Source organism: Galeopterus variegatus, unplaced genomic scaffold (assembly GCF_000696425.1).
Source record: "Galeopterus variegatus unplaced genomic scaffold, G_variegatus-3.0.2 Scaffold1230, whole genome shotgun sequence".
NCBI classification, from domain to species: domain Eukaryota; kingdom Metazoa; phylum Chordata; class Mammalia; order Dermoptera; family Cynocephalidae; genus Galeopterus; species Galeopterus variegatus.
The window spans coordinates 625,358-647,708 of NW_007727341.1; the positions used below are offsets into that span (position 1 = coordinate 625,358).

The 22,351-nt window shown below is 32.9% G+C and overlaps 1 protein-coding gene across 1 annotated transcript in view; it reads right to left on the reverse strand.

Annotated features, from left to right (window-relative positions):
- Positions 1-22,351, reverse strand: part of SLIT2 (slit homolog 2 (Drosophila)) — a 161,771-nt gene that overhangs the window by 133,577 nt on the left and 5,843 nt on the right. Inside the window, 4 exon segments of the mRNA XM_008575750.1 lie at positions 2,204-2,275; positions 7,440-7,511; positions 19,459-19,530; positions 20,890-20,963. Of these exon segments, the coding sequence (XP_008573972.1) occupies positions 2,204-2,275; positions 7,440-7,511; positions 19,459-19,530; positions 20,890-20,963 (290 nt within the window).

Below are 22,351 nucleotides of genomic sequence, written 5' to 3' on the forward strand. Positions count from 1 at the left end.
TGGGGTGGGGGAGAGGAAAGGTGGGGGAGGGAGGTTAATAAAAGTTATGGCTCCCAGTTTAAAATATCAGTAAGTCCTGCCATTATTAGTCTCTATAGAAACTACTTGCAAAATCTTTTTAGCAAGTCACTTTCATTTTTTGCTGAACAAGACAGAATAGTAATTCAATATAAAATACTTTTTTTCACATCCCTATTCTTATTTCCTTCTTTTTTTGTTTAATCACAGAAAAAGGGTTTAACTGCTTTGGCTCTTGAAGACCTATCTTCAAAGATCAGGGACTGAAATTAAAAGGCATAAATGGCTGTGAGTGAAGGAATTAAGTAAGTCCCCTCTATGCTGGCAGAATCTGCACACGATCATGGATTGCTTCCAAGTGGCAAATAGCACTTCTCCATTAATAATATCAGACAAATGTATCCACTAAATTAGGTAAATGACTTCAAACTGGCTTTTATGTTTTCTCAAACTAAAATAAAGGACATCCAAAGCTATAAATCAAAGTATCATTCCCAGAATCATCTATGACACAGTAATAACATTTTAGTCCTTTTTAGCTGATGTGTTCAATTCTAACTCAATAATAGTAATGGATATTAAAACATGGTATTCAGTCCAGAAAGAGAATTGGACCTTAAAAATGGATTTTTTAAGTAGCAATGATACTACAGAATAATGAATCAACCAAAGCAAGGGAATTTAAAGTTAGACGACTGTTTTACATTCTCCTTGAACCTGCAGATAAGGAACAGATTGTCTTGCATCAAAACTGGAAGGCATGCCACGGAACAAAACGCTACACTTTGGGAAAGCTAGTGACCTCCTGTTCAGTTTTCTAGGAAGTTCGAGTGCCACCCTTTGGAAATCACATGGCACAGTCCATCATATTTCCATCTAAACCAAGCACATTACAGTGTTTCCAATCTGGAGTGCTCAAATTTGAAATGAGAGAAAAATAAATAAAAATTATAAAACCCAGTTAGTAAGAAAACTAGTGGATTTCTACACGAAAATAAGAAACAGTAACAAAAATGCAGATGATGGATGATTTTACAGTGTCAGTGGCTTTATTTTTGCAAGGATTGAAAGCTTAATCAATTTCTCTTTAAAAAAAATAGAGTTAGTGGGAAACTAATTTTGTCAAATATAGTTAGAGTGAACTGGGCTGATACTTCAGTTAGATCAGTCTCAATCTGATAGCTCCAAGAAAACTAAATTTAGTTATGTCTACAAACTTTTAGAACTTCTTTATTTTGCTAAATCATACTCCTAGGGAATTATAATGATGTGTTATCATATATAGAGTTAGATTTTAGTGAGAAAAAAAATGACACTCAGATTGATGTTGCCTAATTTATTAAAAAGTTGGTAATTCAACTGACTCTTTCATTAAAGAAAACAAATATAATACTTTTTCCAGTTATCAGCTATTATAAAATGAGAAGTATTGGGAAAATCCAATTTAAAAATATTTTCCCTACTTCAAAACACATTTTTTCCCAAGAAGTCTGATGCTTTTGTTTTGTTTCCAACCATTTCTCAAATGTTATATGTAATATATTTTTTAGGTCAGGGTGATTCTGAAACCCAGTTCAAATGAGATTTACCTGTGTAATACATCTACCCTGGACTTCAAGAATTACATTTTTTTTTCCAAGAGAAAAATATAGCTGTAGTCAATACTTCATCAGAGAACCATTTTTATTCACCAAAAATATCTTAGTGCTCATTGATAAACCCTGAAAAGATATTTTTAAATATAAATGCTGACACAACCTTAATTATAAATGCACTAGAGGGTGATGCAGTAATTTTATGTTACAAAGAATGTTGGAGAACCGGTTTAGCTTTATTAGGTCTGCTTGCAGTACTGTAATAAAATCATAAAGATTTCCCATTTATCATTTCTGACAGCCAATCAAGTAGTTTTCCATTTCTTAATGAAATGTGACCTCCACAATAGCTCAAAGTAAACGTTTTTTTTTTCACTCCAAACTTCCCATAATGCATATCATTCAAAAGAAAGCTTTCAAGTCTTCAAAATAATAGTTCATTTACTCAAATGTCATATCTAGAATTAAATTTTTTTTTCTTTGTCTAACCCATAATAAACTAGTGGTTCTGTTCTCTGCTTAGTAAAAATGGTAATGGGGGGGACCCTTAATTGATTAAATTCATCTTAACATATATAAAGACTACTTACAAAGTCCTAAGTTTAGGCATATGGTTGAAACTTGCCACAGAAAGTCTAGTAATGTTGTTATTGTTGAGAGTTCTGTAGGATAAAAAAAAGTTAGAAATTTTAGATATAAAAATGTATTTATGATTTTTTATATTAATATAAAGAAAACTTTTTTTTTTTTTCTCTGACCGGTAAGGGGATCGCAACCCTCGGAACGGTGTGGTCTGCACCACGCTCAGCTAGTGAGCGCACTGGCCATCCTTATATAGGATCCAAACCCGCGGCCTCCGTGCGACCAGTGCCGCACTCTCCCGAGTGAGCCACAGGGCCGGCCCTAAAGAAAACTTTTTGTGACTATGCTTATGCAGGAAAACTATCTGGTAGAGATGGCATAGACAACACACTATTTTACAGATAAGTTGATAAATAAATTTCATACTTTAACATATTGTTATACACTCAGTTTTATCAACATTTATTACAAATTTATGGCTTTAGTCATAGCATCGTTGACTATTTACATGTTACATTCTGCACCCAGATATGTGTCTGTTCATAATATTGGTTAAGAAATGAACATGGAGCAATCACAGCTGGAAAATTTGAACAATTACATTTCCTTAGAGAGGTATTGTATTTAATTAGTGTCCATTAGTAAATGAACATATTTGAATTCTCCAACTGAAATCTCACAGCGACAATACAGAGTCATTCCTGTCAAGTGCTGGAACAGCATCTTGCTCATTGTTCTTTACTACGGACATGAGCTGCTGTTGAAATTTGAGTAGAAAGACCTACATCTCTATTTGGTACTTGCATCAGGTGGGGATGAAGTGACGTGCTGTAGCCCTATATTAAAAGCTTAATCTATTCTAACAATGTTTAGCTACAGCAGCATAACCTGTTTTGTGTTTAGTGGTGTGTGGTAGTGATCGTGGTTTCACGAGGTAGAGCCAGGAAGATAGGTGGCCGAGGGAATTATGTTGAAAATAAGTATTATCCTTGCTTGGTTCAATTTTTTCCTACTTTTTCTACTACTCCTCCTCCTTCATCAAATATCTCCAGAATGACTGTTATTTTATTTTTTTTTTCTGGCAACACGGAGTATGATAAAAATAAATGAGACATAATTCCTGTCATAAAATAGCATACAGTCCAACTAGGGAGATGAATTAGATTCATTTTAAAAATTTAGAGTTAATAAGATTAAGAAGAGAGTTATTTTTGCTTCAGAGAAGACTGGTTATGATAAGCAAGTGACAGAACAGTTATCCTGAGGTGTGTGAATAAAGTGTGGGAACGGAAAGGGATTCCAGGATGGGGAGAGACTGAAGATACACTGGGGTGGTAACTAAAAGGGACAAATTTCTGAAGGAGACAAGAAAGACAGCATCAATGGTCCAGGTGGGTGATGTTTGATATTGTAGAAGGGTTTGAATTAGGAGTTGCAAATTCATTTACTTATAGAGGCCAGGCAGGGACCTTAAATGAGAGAAGTAGGCCACGTGCAAAAAGAAAAAAAAAATTTTTTAAAAACACAATAATCCAGAGAGATGGAGAAGGTCAGACAGACAGCTGGGGATGGTGAGGACTTGCGTCACTGAGCAATGATGTTCTCTGTTGTAGCAGCTCCAATGGATCGTGGCCCAAACCATCTTACTTTTCCAAGGGAAGCTAGAAATTGAAATTTTTAGATAAAGCCTTCTAATTTTTAAATATTGGTAATTAATTCAAATATTTCAAAGAGTCTGTGGGCCAAATTTGTTTGGGATAAGCAAAATAAGGCCACTTTAGGCCAACTGGTACCTGTGGTTATCCATGGTGGCGTTTGGGGGTTAAGGGATTAACTTAAACTTCTCAGTAAAGTAGGGCACAATGGAGACAGACCTAGAACTGCACTGATGTTCTTTGCTATCCAGTTTTGCAGTGTATTGAATGATATAAGAACTAATCTCAGAGATTTGAATTAAGTCACATAGGAAAAATAAACCACTTTATGGAGAACTTGTAAAGCACTGAATTGGTTGGCTTATGTTATCTAAAAGCTTCTACGTTTTCCTGGGCTCAAGCAAAATGAGATGATTTTTTCAAATGCCTTAAAATATATCTTGATGTTTGAACTAAAAGGTTTCACTTTTCAAAGGGATTTGCTTCCAAATGACTCCTTTTCCCACCCTCGAAATTTATGCTGACTTAATATGGCTAAAATCTTTAGAGAATATAGCACTCTGAAATGTGACTCTGGGGATAACATTTTTTTTAAAAGTAAATCACACAGCAGACATGCATTAATTTTGAACTATAGTGTTTTTACGTTTCCATGCAAAGGAAAGTTTTTATTGAATGCTGAAGCCTGTAGCTATCAATTCAAAGTCTTTTCTTAAAATGTTCGTTCACATAATGCAACTGAAGAAATAAATTATCTTAGTATTTTATTCAGTATTGATGCTGGTAAAGCAATGTAGATACTGATATCCAGTGACCGAAAATATGTGAAACCAACAAAATTAAGTTATTTTAAAAATTAGTAATAAATATGTGTTAATTAGGTATATGATATGCACATATTATGGTTACGATCAATTCCTATTTGAAAATTATGCACATTTATATGTTGCACTTATTCATTTGTGAATGCTTTTGCCTATGTATTATTTTTATGCTCAACCTGAAGATTTTCTCCTTGTAATTAGAATGTATTCTAGTACAATGGACATCATGTGTAAATACAAAATGTTAGCCTTTATAATCATGGAGCACCTCTCATTCTTAGATCTTAATTTATTCTATTTATTCCCTTAGTGCCAAGCATTGGGCTTTGCAGAGAGTCTGGTATTTAATGGATGTGAATCACTGTGTTAAATTAAATTATGCCCATTCTGTGGAAAAGGAAAAAAAATGTAAAACTAGCAACTCAAGGAATACATTTCATTTTTGAGTCTAGTGTCCAAATAAAAAGAAAGCATTGATCTAGATTTAGTTCGATGTTATTTTTGAGATGATATCTTCACAATAAGAAAATAAACAGTCGATTCTAAATCCTACCAACCAGATTCCACAAGAAACCAGTTTGCCATGAACAGACAAGTGACAAACTGCCTTCTTGCTATCTTCTACCTTAACTTTTCACTTGACTTCTTGGACTTCATTCACTTCCCCCCCCCAAGTATATCCTAATCTAACACATTTTTATCATTGACCTAAGATAATTGCCCCCATCTTTTCCCGTTTGGCCTCAGTATAGTCATACATACACTCACGAATGGTTCATAGAATTAAAAATTTTAAATACATAAAACATCTGAAATCTGAAATTTAAGGTGATCTGCAAGTTAATGTCCCTTCATTATTTCCACATTATTAAATATATCCCAAAGAGTTATTAATTGTAAAAATAAACAAAATAGACAACTTTCTTTCTGGAGTCTTTCTGGGCATAAACTCTATTCTAAAGAAAAGCCAAATGTTTATAAAAGGCAAACTTTAATTTACTTGATACATAGCAGATACTCAATATATATGTTATATATATACATACATATTGAATAAATAAGCCGAATGATTCCATATGTAATACAAATATAAGCTTTTTTACTTAATAAAAAGGTACTTCAAGGGATTTAATTTATCCAAACTACTTAGCAAATTTTTCATATAATAATCGGTATAATTCATATTACTAGTTTGGAGCACTGATCTAATGCTAGATTTTTTAGTTTGATTAGCTCCATTCAGTTAAATAATTCTTGTCATATTTCTCTTCATATTCATAATTCTCTTCATATACAAAGAGAATATTCATAAGAGAAAAAGAGAACATTTCATAATTTTCTTCACATATGAAGTTTAGCGACACTGACTGTGGTTTTGCCATCAGACCACTACCATGAAATCATAGTTGTATCAACATTATTCTAATTCTGAAATAGCTTCAGTGAGTTTGTATATTAAAATTGGGTCTGGTACATAATTTTTAAATTGACCTTATAACTGAAATGTATATAAGTACCTTGAATGTTTTTCCTGTAGAAAAAGACTGTTATCAACAGAAACTCAGGGGACCTCTCACGTAGTTAGACAACAGTATATATTTTTATATTTCACTATTTATCTCAATCAACTAATTCATAAGTAAATATTTAAAAATGATTAATAACTTATGACATAGCTAGAAATTCTATTCATTTACTTGTAATTTAAACCAAAATCACATAGAAAATAGTTCCAAAGTAAGCCATACTAAATGAAATTTTAGAAATGAAATTTTTTTCAGAATTGCATTCTGTTCCTGAAACTTAATTTATAAACCAACAAATCTTATTTTTTCAGAACTTGATGATTTCTGGATAACTTTTAACAAATAGACTAAAAATTCAAAACCCTTTCACATTTAACTCAATTTTAGATTTCTGACTACGTTGTATGAAGGAAGAAATAAAGCAGAGAAAAATATTTTTATTTGGGGAGGAAATCTGTAAGTATATTTAAAAAAACTAGAAATATGAGTCTTTGACCAAAAAATAATCCAGATATATATGGGCGGTGTAAAGTGCTTTAGTAACTATATTTTTCATTAAAATTATTTTTCATTCAAAAATCACTTTATTAAAATGATTTTACTAAGTCAAAGTTCAATAGAGATAACTTAGTTGCTCCACCTGGTTCTGTCAGTCATGTTTACTCAGCAAGGAAAGAGAGAGGATCCCAATTATAATCCAAGTCTGTATGTTGTGCATTACAAAGTCAGTAGTGAAGAATTTAAAATGGATCTAATGGACAGCTTATTAAAATTAGAAAGTGAATTTCAACATAACCTTACAAAGATAATGTTAAGTTATCAGGTTAAAAATTACATTTTTAAAAACATCTTTCCATTACCCAACAATTACAAAACATACCAACATATCAGTTACTAAGAGGTTTATTTTTTGATGTTATTGTTTCTACGAAATTAATTTTATCTTAATATTTAGCAGTTATAGGAATTTTCACAAATCCTGTGAATCCTGAGAATATTATAAGAAGAACATTTAAGTATCCTTAGATAGACAATTCTACCTAAACATACAGATATGATATGCAAGGTTTTGCACACACACATTTTGATTCTTCTGTGTATTCACTATGAGTTAGTTAAGGTATCTCTTTAGTAGACCATTTTGACACATGGTTTTAAGCCAGCAGACAAGCCTCCACATTAGAGCACCCCAGACACAAAGCTTCCATCAGAAGAGTAGAAGAAATAAGCAGTACTTACAGCACTTCCAGGTCCCGGAGAGCCCTAAATGCCCCATCTTCGATACAGCTGATCTGGTTGTAATCCAGTTGCCTATTAAACAGATTAGAAGAATATATGCAAAAGGGATGCACAGTAGCAGGGGTGGGTGACAGAAAGTCTCCTAAAGGGTCTCTGAAGCCCTGGCCACACTGAGTAAAATGCTCTCACAAACACACTCATCTGCTTAAGAATGTCACAAGCCATTCTGGCCTCTATGCAGCCACTGAAATCCCTTTTTGTTCTGAACTGTCTGTGCAAATAGCAGCCCTTGGAAAGCTCCAGTAAATAATAACTGCACCTTATATTAAATGCCATAGGAATGCAATTTCATTACATCAAGAAAAGCTATCCATTAAGAGCTTTCAGCGTCATCTTGCTGAAACAATTTCATTAAGGTAAAGGACTGTAAATCACTTAATGTCACATGCACCCCCTCAGTGACCTAACAGAATCCATTTATCAGAGAAGCCCAGCTGCATGTTAATTTCACTATCCTTGGCAAGAAACAGCAAGACTACTTTTAGGTTTCTTTTTTTAAAAAAACAGTTTTCCTTCGAGAACTCCAAATCAAGAAAGAAAATTGACGTCCCACATATCTCTCTGCTATTCCTCATCCGGAATACAATTTACAAAGTTAGCTGTTGCTCTGTGTTAAGCTTCAGTATTCTCATAATTTGCATTCTTTATCATTATATGCAAATTCTCTGCCCTGTAAATACAGCATACTTTTGAGTTAAAGAACTTCCAGAATTACACCGCTCTCCAGAAAATAAGCTTTTAAGCATTAAAAATTTAATGAGAATTTTGATTTTCTCAAAGATGCTCAAAAAAAAAAAAAAAACTAAGAAGAATATTGCAGGTATATCATTAAAACACTGCATACATCTATGGTAAAAAGATTAGCAGCTGTATCAGTTCATTTGATAAAATTCAAAGGTGGAAAAAAATAAAGATGCTCCGAACTTATTTGTTTGCTTTTTACTGCTCTTGTTTTTTGGAAGTAAAATTTCTGTAATCATATTAAGGAATCTACTTTTTTGAAATGAACAGCTAAGTACTAAATCCTACTACACCATCTTCTTTTTTCCAAACAAAAAATTTTTTAAATCTAGTAGCTTGAAGCTTAAAGATATTATTATTCAAGAAAAGAAGTATTTTAACCCTTTCATGAAATAGTCAAGTGAGTTGTCATCTCTACATGCACTGGTGAAGAAATGCAGATGTACAGGAGTAAGATTATGATCATAATATAAATGAGCCTTGTCCTTGTTTCAAGTTCAAAATTCATCAAAAGGGCTAATTCATATTTGAGATCCATTCTTAAAGAACTGTTTAAGCATTCCCATAAAACAGCTGCTTTTCTCACAAGACTACTGAATAAAGGTGCAATGATTTAATCCAGTGACTTTCAGAATTTAAATTTAAATTCCTTACTTTAGAAATTATGTACATAGAGAATGTCTCATGAAATATACATCTCATTTTTAAGAAGGTCTCTAGGGGACACAATCACAAATGAGACTATCTCGATGTCATGCAGTTGGTACAATCTAGGACATATAATATTAGAAAAAGGTGAAGATACAATTGTATTGCTTTTATAAACTAAGACTATCCCCAAATAATAACTACCATCCATATTACTGTAATATGCTAAATCGTTCTACTTATTAGGAAGCAACATAGAAACATAATTTTATTTTCTAAGACTTTTAAAGCTTCGTGATGTAATATGGCTGCTGTGGTTCCAAGAAAAAAAAAACACTTAGATTCTTAAGCACTTTTGATTTTTACAGATGAAATTCATTTAACAACTAAGTTAATAGCCATTTTATTTTAAAGTGCTAAATATATATTTGCACTACTATTCTCTAACCTCTTGAACAATTTATCATAGCCATTTAAATTAGTACAATGGCATGAAGTGTTACCCTTGACACACTACAAAAGAGAAATTGTTTCCAGACAAATTGGCAAAATCTTTTAATGCTATCAAATTTGCCTAATGCAGTCTCCAGGTTAATCTGTAAAAGGGTGAACTGTATGTTTGCCCATATCTTATTATCCTTAGCTGTCAATGTATAAATCAGTGCTGACACAGCTTCTTCTAAATCATGCATACAATACACAAAGGGGAAGCTCTAGCATGCCAGAAAGCACTCAAGCACATCTTGTCCTACAAGAACTAAAAGGCGGATTACTTTCCCCATAGCAGCAAAAGTTGAGACGCTGCTGGAAACTTTGGTAACTTCACCCCTCTTTAACATTGCTCATGGTTATGCACTGCTGCTTCTTTCTTAACAGAAATTTAAGCCCTGATTCATACTAAAACATTAAGAATACTTGGCTTTCACAGGACCAAAGTTTTTCCTAAAAGTTTTCTGAATGCCATCATATCTCAGTACACATATCTTCTGAGAACAAAGGTAGTTCATGAAGAAGTTACTCATACAAAATGACAATCAAAATCAAACAAGTGAATGATTTTTTCATCCATTTGTGGATTTTGTGATATTCAAAGGAATATTTATGGAAAGCATTGTGCCTGCATGACTACTCATGAGAAAATCTCTCCACACAAACCCCCATTTGTCTGCATATGGTTCAAGATAAACAGTGTCAAAACTATGCAAAAGCGTAATTTATTTCAGGCTTTCTGGACTATTTTGCTGCACCTTGTTTCTCTCACTCTGCTCACTTCCTTCCCCACTACCTTTCAAGCCCTGGGTACTTCTGCTTTGTGTAAACAGGAAAGTATCTGTTCTCAGCCATGCATTTAGTGACAGGCTGGCCTTCTTTAGATGTGATATCCAATTGTGCCATAAAATTAATCTGAATTAAGGAAATAGCAAGAGAAGATATTTCCATTTCTCCAAAAAATAATGTTCCAACTGTTCAGTCACACAGGGTAAATGTGTTGCTCTTTAGAGAGATTTGGATGATAAAAGGGTGATAGATATAATAGGGACGGCCTTAGGATGCTTTCCTGGTACAGGGGCTATTTTCCAGGGGGAAGAAAGATAGGGATTTTTTTGTTTTCTGGGGGAAAATAAATACTAGTATAAATGTTTTCTTTTAGATCTTCAGGCAACATACCCTAGCAGACTTTTTTGTATTTTCCTTATTTCCTGCCTCTAATCCTGCCTTTTGCTTCTTTTCAGATTTCAATCTCTTCTCCATCTGACCCTTTGCTGTTCTAATTTGTAAATTTGTTTTTTGAAATACTACTTTAATCTTATGAAAATGTTGAGGTTAAGAAGAATCATCTCCACGATCTCTCTCAGCATTAAAATTTTATGATTTTCTTTTTAGTGGTAGAGGTGTATCTTCTGATGCCTTGGGATAACTCTAGAAAGTTTTGATTTTCCCTAGCACTGGTAAATCTAGTCATAAACATTGCAGTGTGTCAATGAAACCCATACATTAAGAGATAGCACTCTGCCTTAGACATGTAAAATTTCTGAAGTTTATGAGATTTTCCTTAACACTAAAAGATAATTTAGCCTAGTTTCAGAGTTTGATTTATTCTAGGTATGGGAGACAATATCTAATGCGGCTAAATGTAAGTTTTAAAAATAGGTATATTAAATAATAAAAAGGTTAATTAAACCTTTGCTCACTTGGCATCCTAGAACATAGTTGGAGACATGGCATTTTGTTCTAATTAGGTTTTCTTAAGGGATTTCCTATTTTCATCTTTTAAAATTTGGATACCACACTGTGTTTGAATTACACATATAAAATTTACCTTCCTGCATTAATTTCAGTGGGTTGTCCCTACTCATAACAAATTCATTTTTCACTGCAGGGTCAAAGTAATAAGATCTTATCACTAATTGATTTTCTTTTTGTAAGAATTAGAACACATAAAATATACTTAACTCTGAAACAATATGAAACATAAACATCTTTAATAATTTCTAAGTCAGGCACGAGTTCTTAGGGTCTAAACAAAATTATTATGACTATGCACCAGTTTTCTTATGTTTTAGGTGCTAGATAGAAATAGTTTGGTTCACATTCATATTACAATTGTAAGATTAAAAAATCCAAAAATTTCATTGACTTAAAACACATCAAAGTAGTTAGAATCAAAATGAGAGAATAACAATTTCACTATTTTAAAGAAGCCTGATAAAAGATATAAATCATATGGGAGAAAAAGAAAAATAAGTTGTTAAGAATATGGGCATGATCTCTTTTATTTCTTCTCTTATGCATATAAAATACAAGCTAATATGAATTCTTAAATATACAAATTTTATGACAATAGTGATTTCAAGGAGTAGTCCAAGAAATTAAAGTTATTTAATTTATAATATATAGAGAGTATAAGATTTATATAAATTGGTCCATATGTATAAAAGTCCTAGACAGAAGTTTCAGCAACCACATCATTTACCTCAGCATAAGAGCACGTCAGTATTAACCTTGGTATTGGGGAAGAAAACAATTGAGGTATGGACTATTCTGAGGAGCCTAAAATAATTTACATTACTTTAGATAAATTCTCAATTTACCTTTTACAATCATTCAGGCAGCATTTTGTTTTTCTCATAGGAATAAAAAATCTCAGTTTTTATTGGAATAATTTGTGGTATAAAGCTCTATCCATCTGTCAATTTATTGGGGAAAAAACAAAAGGGAGCTATAACAGAGATTGGGAGAAATCTCTTTTAACAGAAATTAGTGGAAATACAACTAAGTTTACATTCAGGTCTTGGTATTTCTAAGTAAACTAATCAAAGGTAGTAGAAACTAAAATTGACAATAATTGCTAACATTTATTGAATATACAGCATATGAGGGTCTGTATATACACTATCTCATCATTTCTCACAATAACTTGGAAAGGTAAGTAATAAAACTACTACGATTTTAGAGATGAGAAAATGAGGCTCACAGAAGTTCAACGACACACATGGTAGGTAGAAAATATTGTGTTAAGCTTTGACTGGAACTTAGATCTGTGAATTGTCGTAGCCCCCACTCAATACCCAAGTGGTTACAGAAACAGATTCATGAGATTTTTGTTTTTCAACTGGAGGTTTCAGCTCAATCTCTGAAGGCCATGTTTCAAGGAAGAGGCCAGCAGATGAAAAGTACTACAGATTTTCAGAGAAGAAGAGATTATGCTAGGCTGAAGTAGTCACAAATAAAAGAGGGAAAAAACCTGACTCTTAAAAAATGGGTAGAATCCAGTCAGACAGAAAATAAAGTGGGTATTACCCATGGAGGGAAAAATTTGATCAAAAAACAGTTGTGAGCAGAGGCACTCCAATATTCACAGAGAATGTTTGCAAGAGAGAGGCCATTCTGGCTTGCGCAAAGAGCTTGTGCTCAAATTCAGAGGTAGAGGGGGCTGGAAGTTTGGGTCAAAGTCAGAATGTTAGTACTAGTCAGAATATCTAAAGAGAGCGTATGATACAGCATTCAATAAAAGTCACTGCTATCTCAGAGAAGAGTTTATATTCCTATAGACCCTATAGAACTAGGACAACATTCTGCTGTATTTCCAGGGCTTTGCCACAGTGCCTATAACAAAGATGGTTTTTGAATAAACTGAATGATTTTGAACCAGGTAGTGATGGGATGAAAAATAATACTTTATGGAAAAAACAATTTGTAGCTCTTTTAAAGTCATCTAATGAGAATATAAACCAGAGATCCGAATTCAATAAGCAGGCTATTATAATATTTCTGAGGTACCAAAGAGTGCTGTTAAGTGTTGCAGAAGCAAGAAATCTAAAGGTCTGTTCTGTCTCATAACACAACATGGCAGCCACATGAGATCATGCCAATTCTCATTTCACAGATATGTGAATTGGATTCTCAATGACTCAACCTGATTTTCTTTTCTTTTGTTTGTTTAATTTATTTTGTTGTTTTGGAAGGCATTTATGAAGATAGATTGTATAAATTACATTTTTTACGTGAGAATGCATTATTTAAAAAAAACTGCTTAAGGCACTCTGAAGACAGCAAAATGCAAAGCTGGAGAGGTTACTGGTAGCAAACTTTATGACATTTGTTGAGGATTATCACAATTCCAAGTGTGTTTTTAGAGTGAATATAAACCATGCAAATTGCAGGACCACGGACAGTTCCCTTGGTACTGAGAGTTGTACCTGTTGAGTTCTTGGCCTTTTTTTTTGTTGTTTTCTGGTTTTTTTTTTTTTTTTTTTGGTTTTTTTTTTTTTTTTTTTGGTTTTTTTTTTTTTTTTTTTGGTTTTTTTTTTTTTTTTTTTTTTTTTTTTTTTTTTTTTTTTTTTTTTTTTTTTAATATTTCTGCATTCAAAGCAACTCCTGGATGCTGAGGGGGGTTCTGCCCAATATGAAATGAAACTCACCTTTGTTATCTTTCCAAGTGAAAAGCCACGCTATGACTTTGTTCAGAAGGTTCTATGCCCCACTGAAGACCTATGGGATTTAATCTAAGACTAAGGATAGCAGGTTGCATGGTGAGAATCCAACCTACCCTTCAAAGTCTCTCCAGCCTCAAGCTCACTGAAAACACTCTAGGAAGGAGCTGGGGACACTATCATTTACATATTCAGTTTGACATCAATCGGTTTTATTTTTACTTATTTTTTATAGGTTTTATTTGTATTATAAGGAAGAAATGTAATGAACTAAACATGAAAACTAGTTGATTAAAGTAGACATTTTGCAATTATGACTTGTCTTATATGAGAAAGCTAAATAAAGTACTGCATTCGTATGGTAAAATTTACATACACTCCTCTCTCTGATTGTTACATATTGACTCTATAATATGTGAGCAATCTTTGCTCCCTTACCATTATGAATTATGTAGATGATGGTAAAGAGAAACTAGAAAATAGGTATTTAAAATAAGATAAATATAAAAATATAGTGAAATACACACATCTTTCTGTGTATCTAGGATAGAGCTGTGAGTTTTCCTTCTATGGGTTTTAATTGATCCACCAATAAAAAAAAAATTAAAGACAACGGCTCCAGCAAAAAAAAAAAAAAAAAAAAAAAAAAAAAAAATTAAAAACAACGGCCCCAGAAAAAAAAAAAAAAAACGGCCCCAAAAAAAAAAAAATAAAGATACTGCCTCCCAGAAAAAAAAAAAAAAAACGGCCCCAAAAAAAAAAAAATAAAGATACTGCCTCCCAGAAAAAAAAAAAAAAAACGGCCCCAAAAAAAAAAAAATTAAAGACAACGGCTCCAGCAAAAAAAAAAAAAAAAGAAATGTCTAAGTAATGTAAATCGCTCTACAACAAAATATAGATTAACTCTATTTCCTGTTTGGCAAATCATCTTATAGGTAATAAACAATGCCTCCCAAATTAGGTGATTTCTTTCCTAAAATGTCATGGCCATAGATTTTTTTTTCCAAATGACATCATGACTTACTCAAAAGAACCATAGTGAATCATCTTGTGACTTAAACCCTAATCTATAAATCAATTCATGTGGAAAAGAGAATAAATATAAATATTTTCCCCTGGAAAAGAGTATAAGGCTCATAGCACATGTGGGGTTAATGGAACTGGAATAATGCAAGCTAATGGATAAAAGGGACATATTTATTTATAAACAAGGAATAGCAATGTTTGGTTAGAACATAGAGTACACATTGAGAATGTACAGCAAAATGAAAAAAGAAAAAAACAGGTGTGATTTACTTTACATAGTATATCTAAAATAATTCTTGATGGAATTTAACCATTTTAAGTATCCACATTGAACTCACTAAAGAAACTAATGGTAAAGTAAATTAGAGTTTGTGCTTGTGATGTGAATAAAAGCTAGTAGTCTAATTTTAAAGTGTATACATTCGTACATATCTTTGCTTACATTCTTGGATAACTGTAACTAGTAATGTTTTCTCATAAAAACAAGAGACTTTCGAAACGTTTTTATTCTTATAGAGTACTTACTTAAAAACAAGCTCACATGTCTGCCAACAAAGCAAGATTTAGTTAGAATATTCTCCTACATTATTCAGTTAAATGAAAATGCTGAATAGATACCTGAAAACAAATCAGTGGCTCATTGTAACATGTCTTTATTCAAGATTTGATTAGGAGGCAGCAAAGACTTTATTGCATCACTGTTAAATATTTGAAATGAATACGCAAAATTTCTAGAGAAAAGTTATATAAACACTGGTTATCATTTTGGTGACGCATCTGTTGGTAATGATATGGTACCAATAGTTTAGTTCATATTTGGCTTGGGAGTTCAAAAACGAAGATGTAAAATCTATCGAAAGTGCTGCCAGTGACTATTATAAACACTATAATATAGTTAATATTTTAATATAATCTTGTTCTTCTCATATCTCACTATCTAAACTGTCAGGAAAAAGAAGTGGTTTAAATAGTGGCCAAAGAAGATAAGGTAACAAAATAAAATATAAGTGGTTTTAATCCAGCTAAGAAATTAATAGAGACAAACAAAAAAGTTATGGGAAATCTCCTTGGAGATGTTTAAGAGCAAGATAAATGTCCATCTGTTTAGAATAGTTTTAATGTGGCTTGCCTGGAGGAAGGGGAATAAAATCTGCTAATTTGCAAAGTTTCCACAGCATCAATTTCATATTGTCAGTATGCTGCCTTGAGCATATTTAGCCAATCCATGAGATTAAAGCAAGTGCTTCCAGTGAAAATCTTGTGATAACTGTAATTTGCTCTGAATCAGGTCTGAATGTGGTAAATCCAATAAACCTGTTATAGTGCATCAGACTGGGCTTTTAGATAGTTCGACATAAAATAGCATCTTGATGCAGCACATATTCCTTCTGTCCAGCCTTCTTTTTTCTCTTTTACTCTCTGAATAACTCTGAACAGTAGCATCTTAGCACCATGCAGGTTTTCCCAACTTGTAAATGCACACACTGACATGATAAATAGGGCAAAGCACTCTACCTATTCCTCACCCTGAATCTTAATAGTATTAATAGTGCTAATATTAATATTAATGGGATTTTGTTGAGTTATTACTTGTAAAATAGTATACACATATAATAGTTGTACAAATTAAAATTGACCCCCAATTTTAATATATTTTAACAAGTATCTTTCTTAAGTTTTAATGAAAAGACTAAACTTCACACAAATCCTTGAGATTGAAAATTTTTTTAACAATGTGGTTTGAACTATTTTTTTATTTAAAGAAAATACCATTTTGTATAATGCAGAATTCTATAATGTTATAGCTATGATCCTAATTAATTAAATAAACCTATAATGCACTGTGGTATTTCAATGTTGCCCTCACTGTCTTTCACATTGTCATATGGAAGGCAGTGAGAAAAGTGGGAATCAATTTTCCTTTGACCATCATCATTTAGCATTGAAATAGTCTCTAAAGCCACTTTTCTTCCATAGGAACATAAACCTCCAAAGCTGAATTCATTTGAAAGCCACTCTACTCAGCTTCCCCCATATTCAGATCTCTATGCTTCTGACCACTGCTGCTATTCAGGATTCATACTGCTTTGCCTTAAAAAATGGTCACATTCAATTCCTTATATCACACACACACACACACACACACACACACACACACACACACACTACTGTACTATGGTTTTAATCTTCCAACTTAATCAAAACCCTGAAATTAGGCCTTGGATAGCTTTCTTAAAAATGTCTAGCTTTTTCAATCCACCCTTGCCAATTACTACTAACCAGTATACAATACAAACCAAGCTAATCAGGTTTCTTTGTATTTCCTTTCACAAACTTTTTCCTCCAGCATTCCCTGATAATTTCAAGCAACACTTTTATCTCTTTCTTTTGTCAGCTCTTATAACACTTACTGTCTTGTTTATTAATCAGAGTTTTGCATACATTCATTTAGTACATTCTAGTTTATTTTTGTTTTTCCATTTTGTAATTCAATGTCTAGTTGACCCATAACAGTCATATCCATGCCTAATAAAGCTAATTACTTCATACTCTACTTTCCTGTCTCCTTACTATACATTTTCAGGGCTAACTCTAAGTAGTGCAATGGTTAAACAGTTACAGACTGAAATACCATACCATATTTTCATAGCATTTGACTGTTTTAAAAGGCCTTTCACATATCTTATTTCTCTATAATCACAGCAAAACCAAGCAACTATTCTATTCACTTTATAAAAGTGGAAACTAAAGCTCAATGAAGTTAACTAATTTTCCCATGTCTACAAATCTAAAAAATAGCAAAACACTCTGACACTCCAATTCAAAACTCATCTCATTGTATACATAACAACATTCTTTATATTTCTGGGGCAAACCATTCATGTGTAAGAAAAAAGATTCTTTTTAAAAATCCTGCTAAATCAAATTCAATTCCTCATAGCACATTGGTTAGCATCTCAGTTTCCCTTTTATCTCTAAACTTTTAAAATCACATGTTTTAAGGATAAACGAAGAGGACATAAGGAAGAATTCCACCACAACTGGTCCCCATTCCCAAATGTATCCTTAGATATGGGAAAAGGGCTACTTGTAGACTTGGATTCCCTGAATAGCTTTACTAAGAAGATTAAAAGCCACCTGTTTTAAGGACTTAGAGGTAATACTATTGCAAGATTGTGAACAGTCGTCCCAAGGGGTGGTCAACTGTAGCCACTGCTATACTTTTACAGTGACATAAAGGCAACTTGAGTACATGCTGCATAGGAATTCTTATGCTTTTTGACCAGGCATAATACACAGAGGCATATTTGAACACCCTCCATCTCTGAATCTACCTGAAGACTCCAAAACCTAGCTAGCACAGATAAAAAGAAATCCTTTTAACCTGAGCACTCATAAAAACCTAGAGCCATGATTTTAATGGCTCTATACATTTGTGCCATAGAAGACTGTAGTTTTCTATTTTTACCTGTGTTTTCAGACAGTACACATTTAAAACAAAAACATACACTGAGGAGAAAATGTAGTAGTCGAGATCTGTGTTTTTTTTAAACAGTTGTCTTTTTGACAAGGGAAAACATCTATCCCACTTTTGCTATGGGAAAAACAGTGTTGGATCCCACCATGGAGAATTCTGAATATAAGTTAATTCTTGAAAAAGTGCCTGCCTTGTTTATTACTAGCTAAGAAATATTGAATTCCTAATAGTTAATCTCAGCACACAAGGGCTTCCTCCCCCCTACATTCCAAACTTATGTAAAAGCCAAGGAAAACATTGGTATCAGCATTTGCAGTCAATCAAAAACTATCATTTTTAAAGGCTAATATGGTATTTTAAAATTTATAAAGATATATATTGACAATATCAGGATAATCCTTGAGATCTTAAACCTGAAATGTACCTTAAGAGCTATAGGCACTTAAAAAAAAAAAAAAACACTCCTACAAGACACCAGATTGAAGATATATCAAGGGACTATACAGAAATGTACTTTTCTTTCTTTTTTTAATGAGGCTATATATACACACATACACATATACAGATGTATGTATATAATTTCATAAAAACTGTGAGGGAGAAAAGATGCAAGAAAAATATTCACACAAGGAGAAACACATAATTTTCTCATTTACACCCTTTTGTTATTTCATAAAAATGGTGATCTTAAAGCTCTAGAAAAAGCTGTAGCCCCAGGCTATACAACAAGAAAATATTATCTACTCTTTCCAGAGAAAATAGTTCACTTACTACATTTCCAATAAAGACCAACAGCAATTAAAAAGGGAATTTTTAAAGTAAGCTGAGAAAAAAAGGGGAAAAATATATTGCAAATATTTTTAATCAAATAATTTATTTTGTGAAAAGATTAATCACAAGGTCTGAAGAATGCATTGATAAATGACTTCAGTTACCAGACAATTCTAAATGAGAATCTCTTCAAACAGCCTGAATACCTTGTGAAACCTACTGTTACAAAGTTTCCTAAGCAAGCATAAAGATACACTGGGCTCTCAGCATTTCTTTCTGACAGTTTATTTAATATAAACTTGACTTTGATAAAACAGACGATAACTTAAAACACTGGAAATTAAAAAAAAAATCTACTTACAAATTTTTAATGTCAACTGCTCCGCGGAAAGCCTTCCTTGGAATCGCCTGAATTTGGTTTTCACTGAGATCACTAAAAACAATAAAAAGGGAAAAAAAGTCAAGTTATAAAATATTTTAAAATTATCTTAATTGAAGTGTTTGTGAGAAGTGACAGAAAGCTAGAAAAAAAAATCCTAAAAGGATCATAATTAAATCCATAGCATTAAGTGCAACTTCTAACACAGACATTTTTATATTCCTAATACAAATTAAAAGGCTGGACTAAGTTGTTTCTAGAAGTAGGCTTCCAGATATTTAATTTTATAATAAGTTATAGAATATGATACTATTAAGTGTAAGAGTTGCTCTAATTTTTGTAATAAAATATTTCTTTAAAACAAATAGCAAATTTTTCATAACTGAATTTCAAGGTGATCTAAAGGTTTAGTACTTGATATTTCTTCAACATCATCAACATAACTTATGAAGTATATAAGAAAGCAGCCAAAAAGAAAGAGTGGATAAAAACTGGTAAAACCTGGACAGTATGATTAAGTTCCCATAGCACTTTAAGCAATCTTGAAAATGCAACATGGCAGTACCGGCCCAACTATAAAACCAACATTTTCTGCATGAAATATTAACAGCAGGTTGATTTAAAACCTTCTTTAAATAATTCTGTTATAACCATAAACATAGGCTGTCTATATTTGCATTTTAATTTAATTGAGAAATACATTTTAATCAAGGAGAAAAGCACTCTTTGAGTTGGAATGAGAAGTTTGTAAAAATCACTCATCTTATGAAACGGATCATTATTTTTTTCTCCAAAGAGATCCGATGCAATTCTATGAGCTCACATAGTATTATTAACCTTAACAAGCAGGGTATAAAAACACATGCAAGAAATTCCACTGAAAACAGAAAATTTTCATTAGTGTTAAGTAATATTACTACATAACAGAAAATTGAAATATGAAATAAATAAGCAAAGTAACAATGATGGTATTAAAATTATCTTTAAAATTGTAAGATAAGTGATTGTCACAGAGAAAGATGAAGCTACTGACCATGGATGCATAGCAGATGAAAATAGAGCCATTTTCCAATACCTGGAGGCACCGTGGACAGATTCACCCACCTCCTCTCCCCTAGTGCTGCTTATGACCAGAGCTTGCTGTTCACACACTTGTGATCACACAATAGAGAGAGTAACTGGCAGATACAGAGATTTACAGTGTGGCCTTGACCTCATTAGCACCAAGTTTTAGACAACTGAGATTTGCATTTATATCTCAATATCCTTGATGTTCAAATAAAAAAAAAGTTTGCTAAGCAATTTTTAAGGAAATAAATGTTGGTCTATTTAAAGAGTAAAGGTCTTTAGCACATGCACACACAAAAACACCCATATTTTATTTCAAACAGTAAATGTACAATATGTACTTACATAGAAGTTAAGGAAGCCATCAATTTCCTAAGTGATGGAGCTCCGTTACTGTTTTCCATAGTTTCAGTATATCCCTAAGAGTAATAAAACTTCATTTCCTTAAAAATTGCTTATTTCTCCAGCTAGTCATTGATTCAAATTGACTTCCTTCCTTTGTTTAATTACATTGAGTTAAGAATATTTAACAATATATATTTGAAAGCCTTGATGCCAGAAACTGTTGAGAGGAGCCTATAGATAAAAGAGAAAGCAAGGAGATATTGAAGAAAGAAAAATCAGAAAGTTACAAGAAATAGGGAGGAAGAAAAGATTGAATTCAAGCACATGTGAATGTATAATGCCCCTGAAAAATAATGGTGGTGTTTTTACTGCTATGTCCCTGGCAATTTTATGTTTTCTAATCATTTTTTCCCACTTCTTCTAAGACAAAGAATGCTTCAGAGAGGGTGAAGGTGGATAAAAATTGCAGAGATTCTTGCTTCAGATCCTGCCTGCTCCTGGCTCTGCAGCCTTCCAATTACGACAGCTAGGGCCACTTCATTACCCACTTGGAGCCTCGGCTCTGCTCAGTCTCCAGGCACAGTTTTGTCCTAGAGTCATGTTCTTGATTGGAGGTAGGAGGGAATGGGGTGGGAGGAAAGTCAGGGAGATGATTTTAGGTGGTACATAGAAACATCACTGAACAAATGCACAGCAAGAACACCATTCCTTCTAAATTTGATTGTAGACCTTCCCATTACCTTTGGCAGAATCCTAGAACACAGAATAGCTTTATCCTGCTAATGTTCACCACTCCTTTCATTTTAAAAGAGTGAAAGACTGTCAGGCTCAGAGCCTCCTTATTCCCTTAAGGTTAATGGTGTATGTGTGGCTCCCTTCATCCCCTGAGTAAAAAGCTCCCCAGACCATGTTGTGGGGTCTCAGCTCTGGTACACAGCCCACTCTGGCAGTCCACTTTAATCACGGATCTCAGGCCCCTTCAGTCAACTGAGCCATGTTCACCCATGACAGGAGGAAGAAACAAACATGTTTTCAGTACACACTGTATACAATAGTTGATTTTTTAGCAATAATATATTATACCACCTAATCTATATTTCCTTTAACCCTCATAACCATTTTGTAAATTAGGAATTGTTATCCCGGTTTTATAGGAAAAGGAACTAAGCTTCAGAGATGTCAGGTATTAGTGCTAAAAGTGAGACAAATTTTAAAGTAAATATACAGGAAACACAGGTAAATATTGAGTCAAGATTTGGGGATTTCTAAAGATGACACCAGAAGCAACTTAATCTGAATATGTCAATCCTGTGGTCTAGAGCTTAAAAGGCTTTTCCTTAACTCATCCCAGCCTCTGATTTATGTTATTTGAAAAAAAAATTGGTTTGACTGTGTCTGAACAATGATTCATATTTTCTACATGCAATCAAGTGGGGGTTAGCAGTGGGGGTTAGCAGTTATT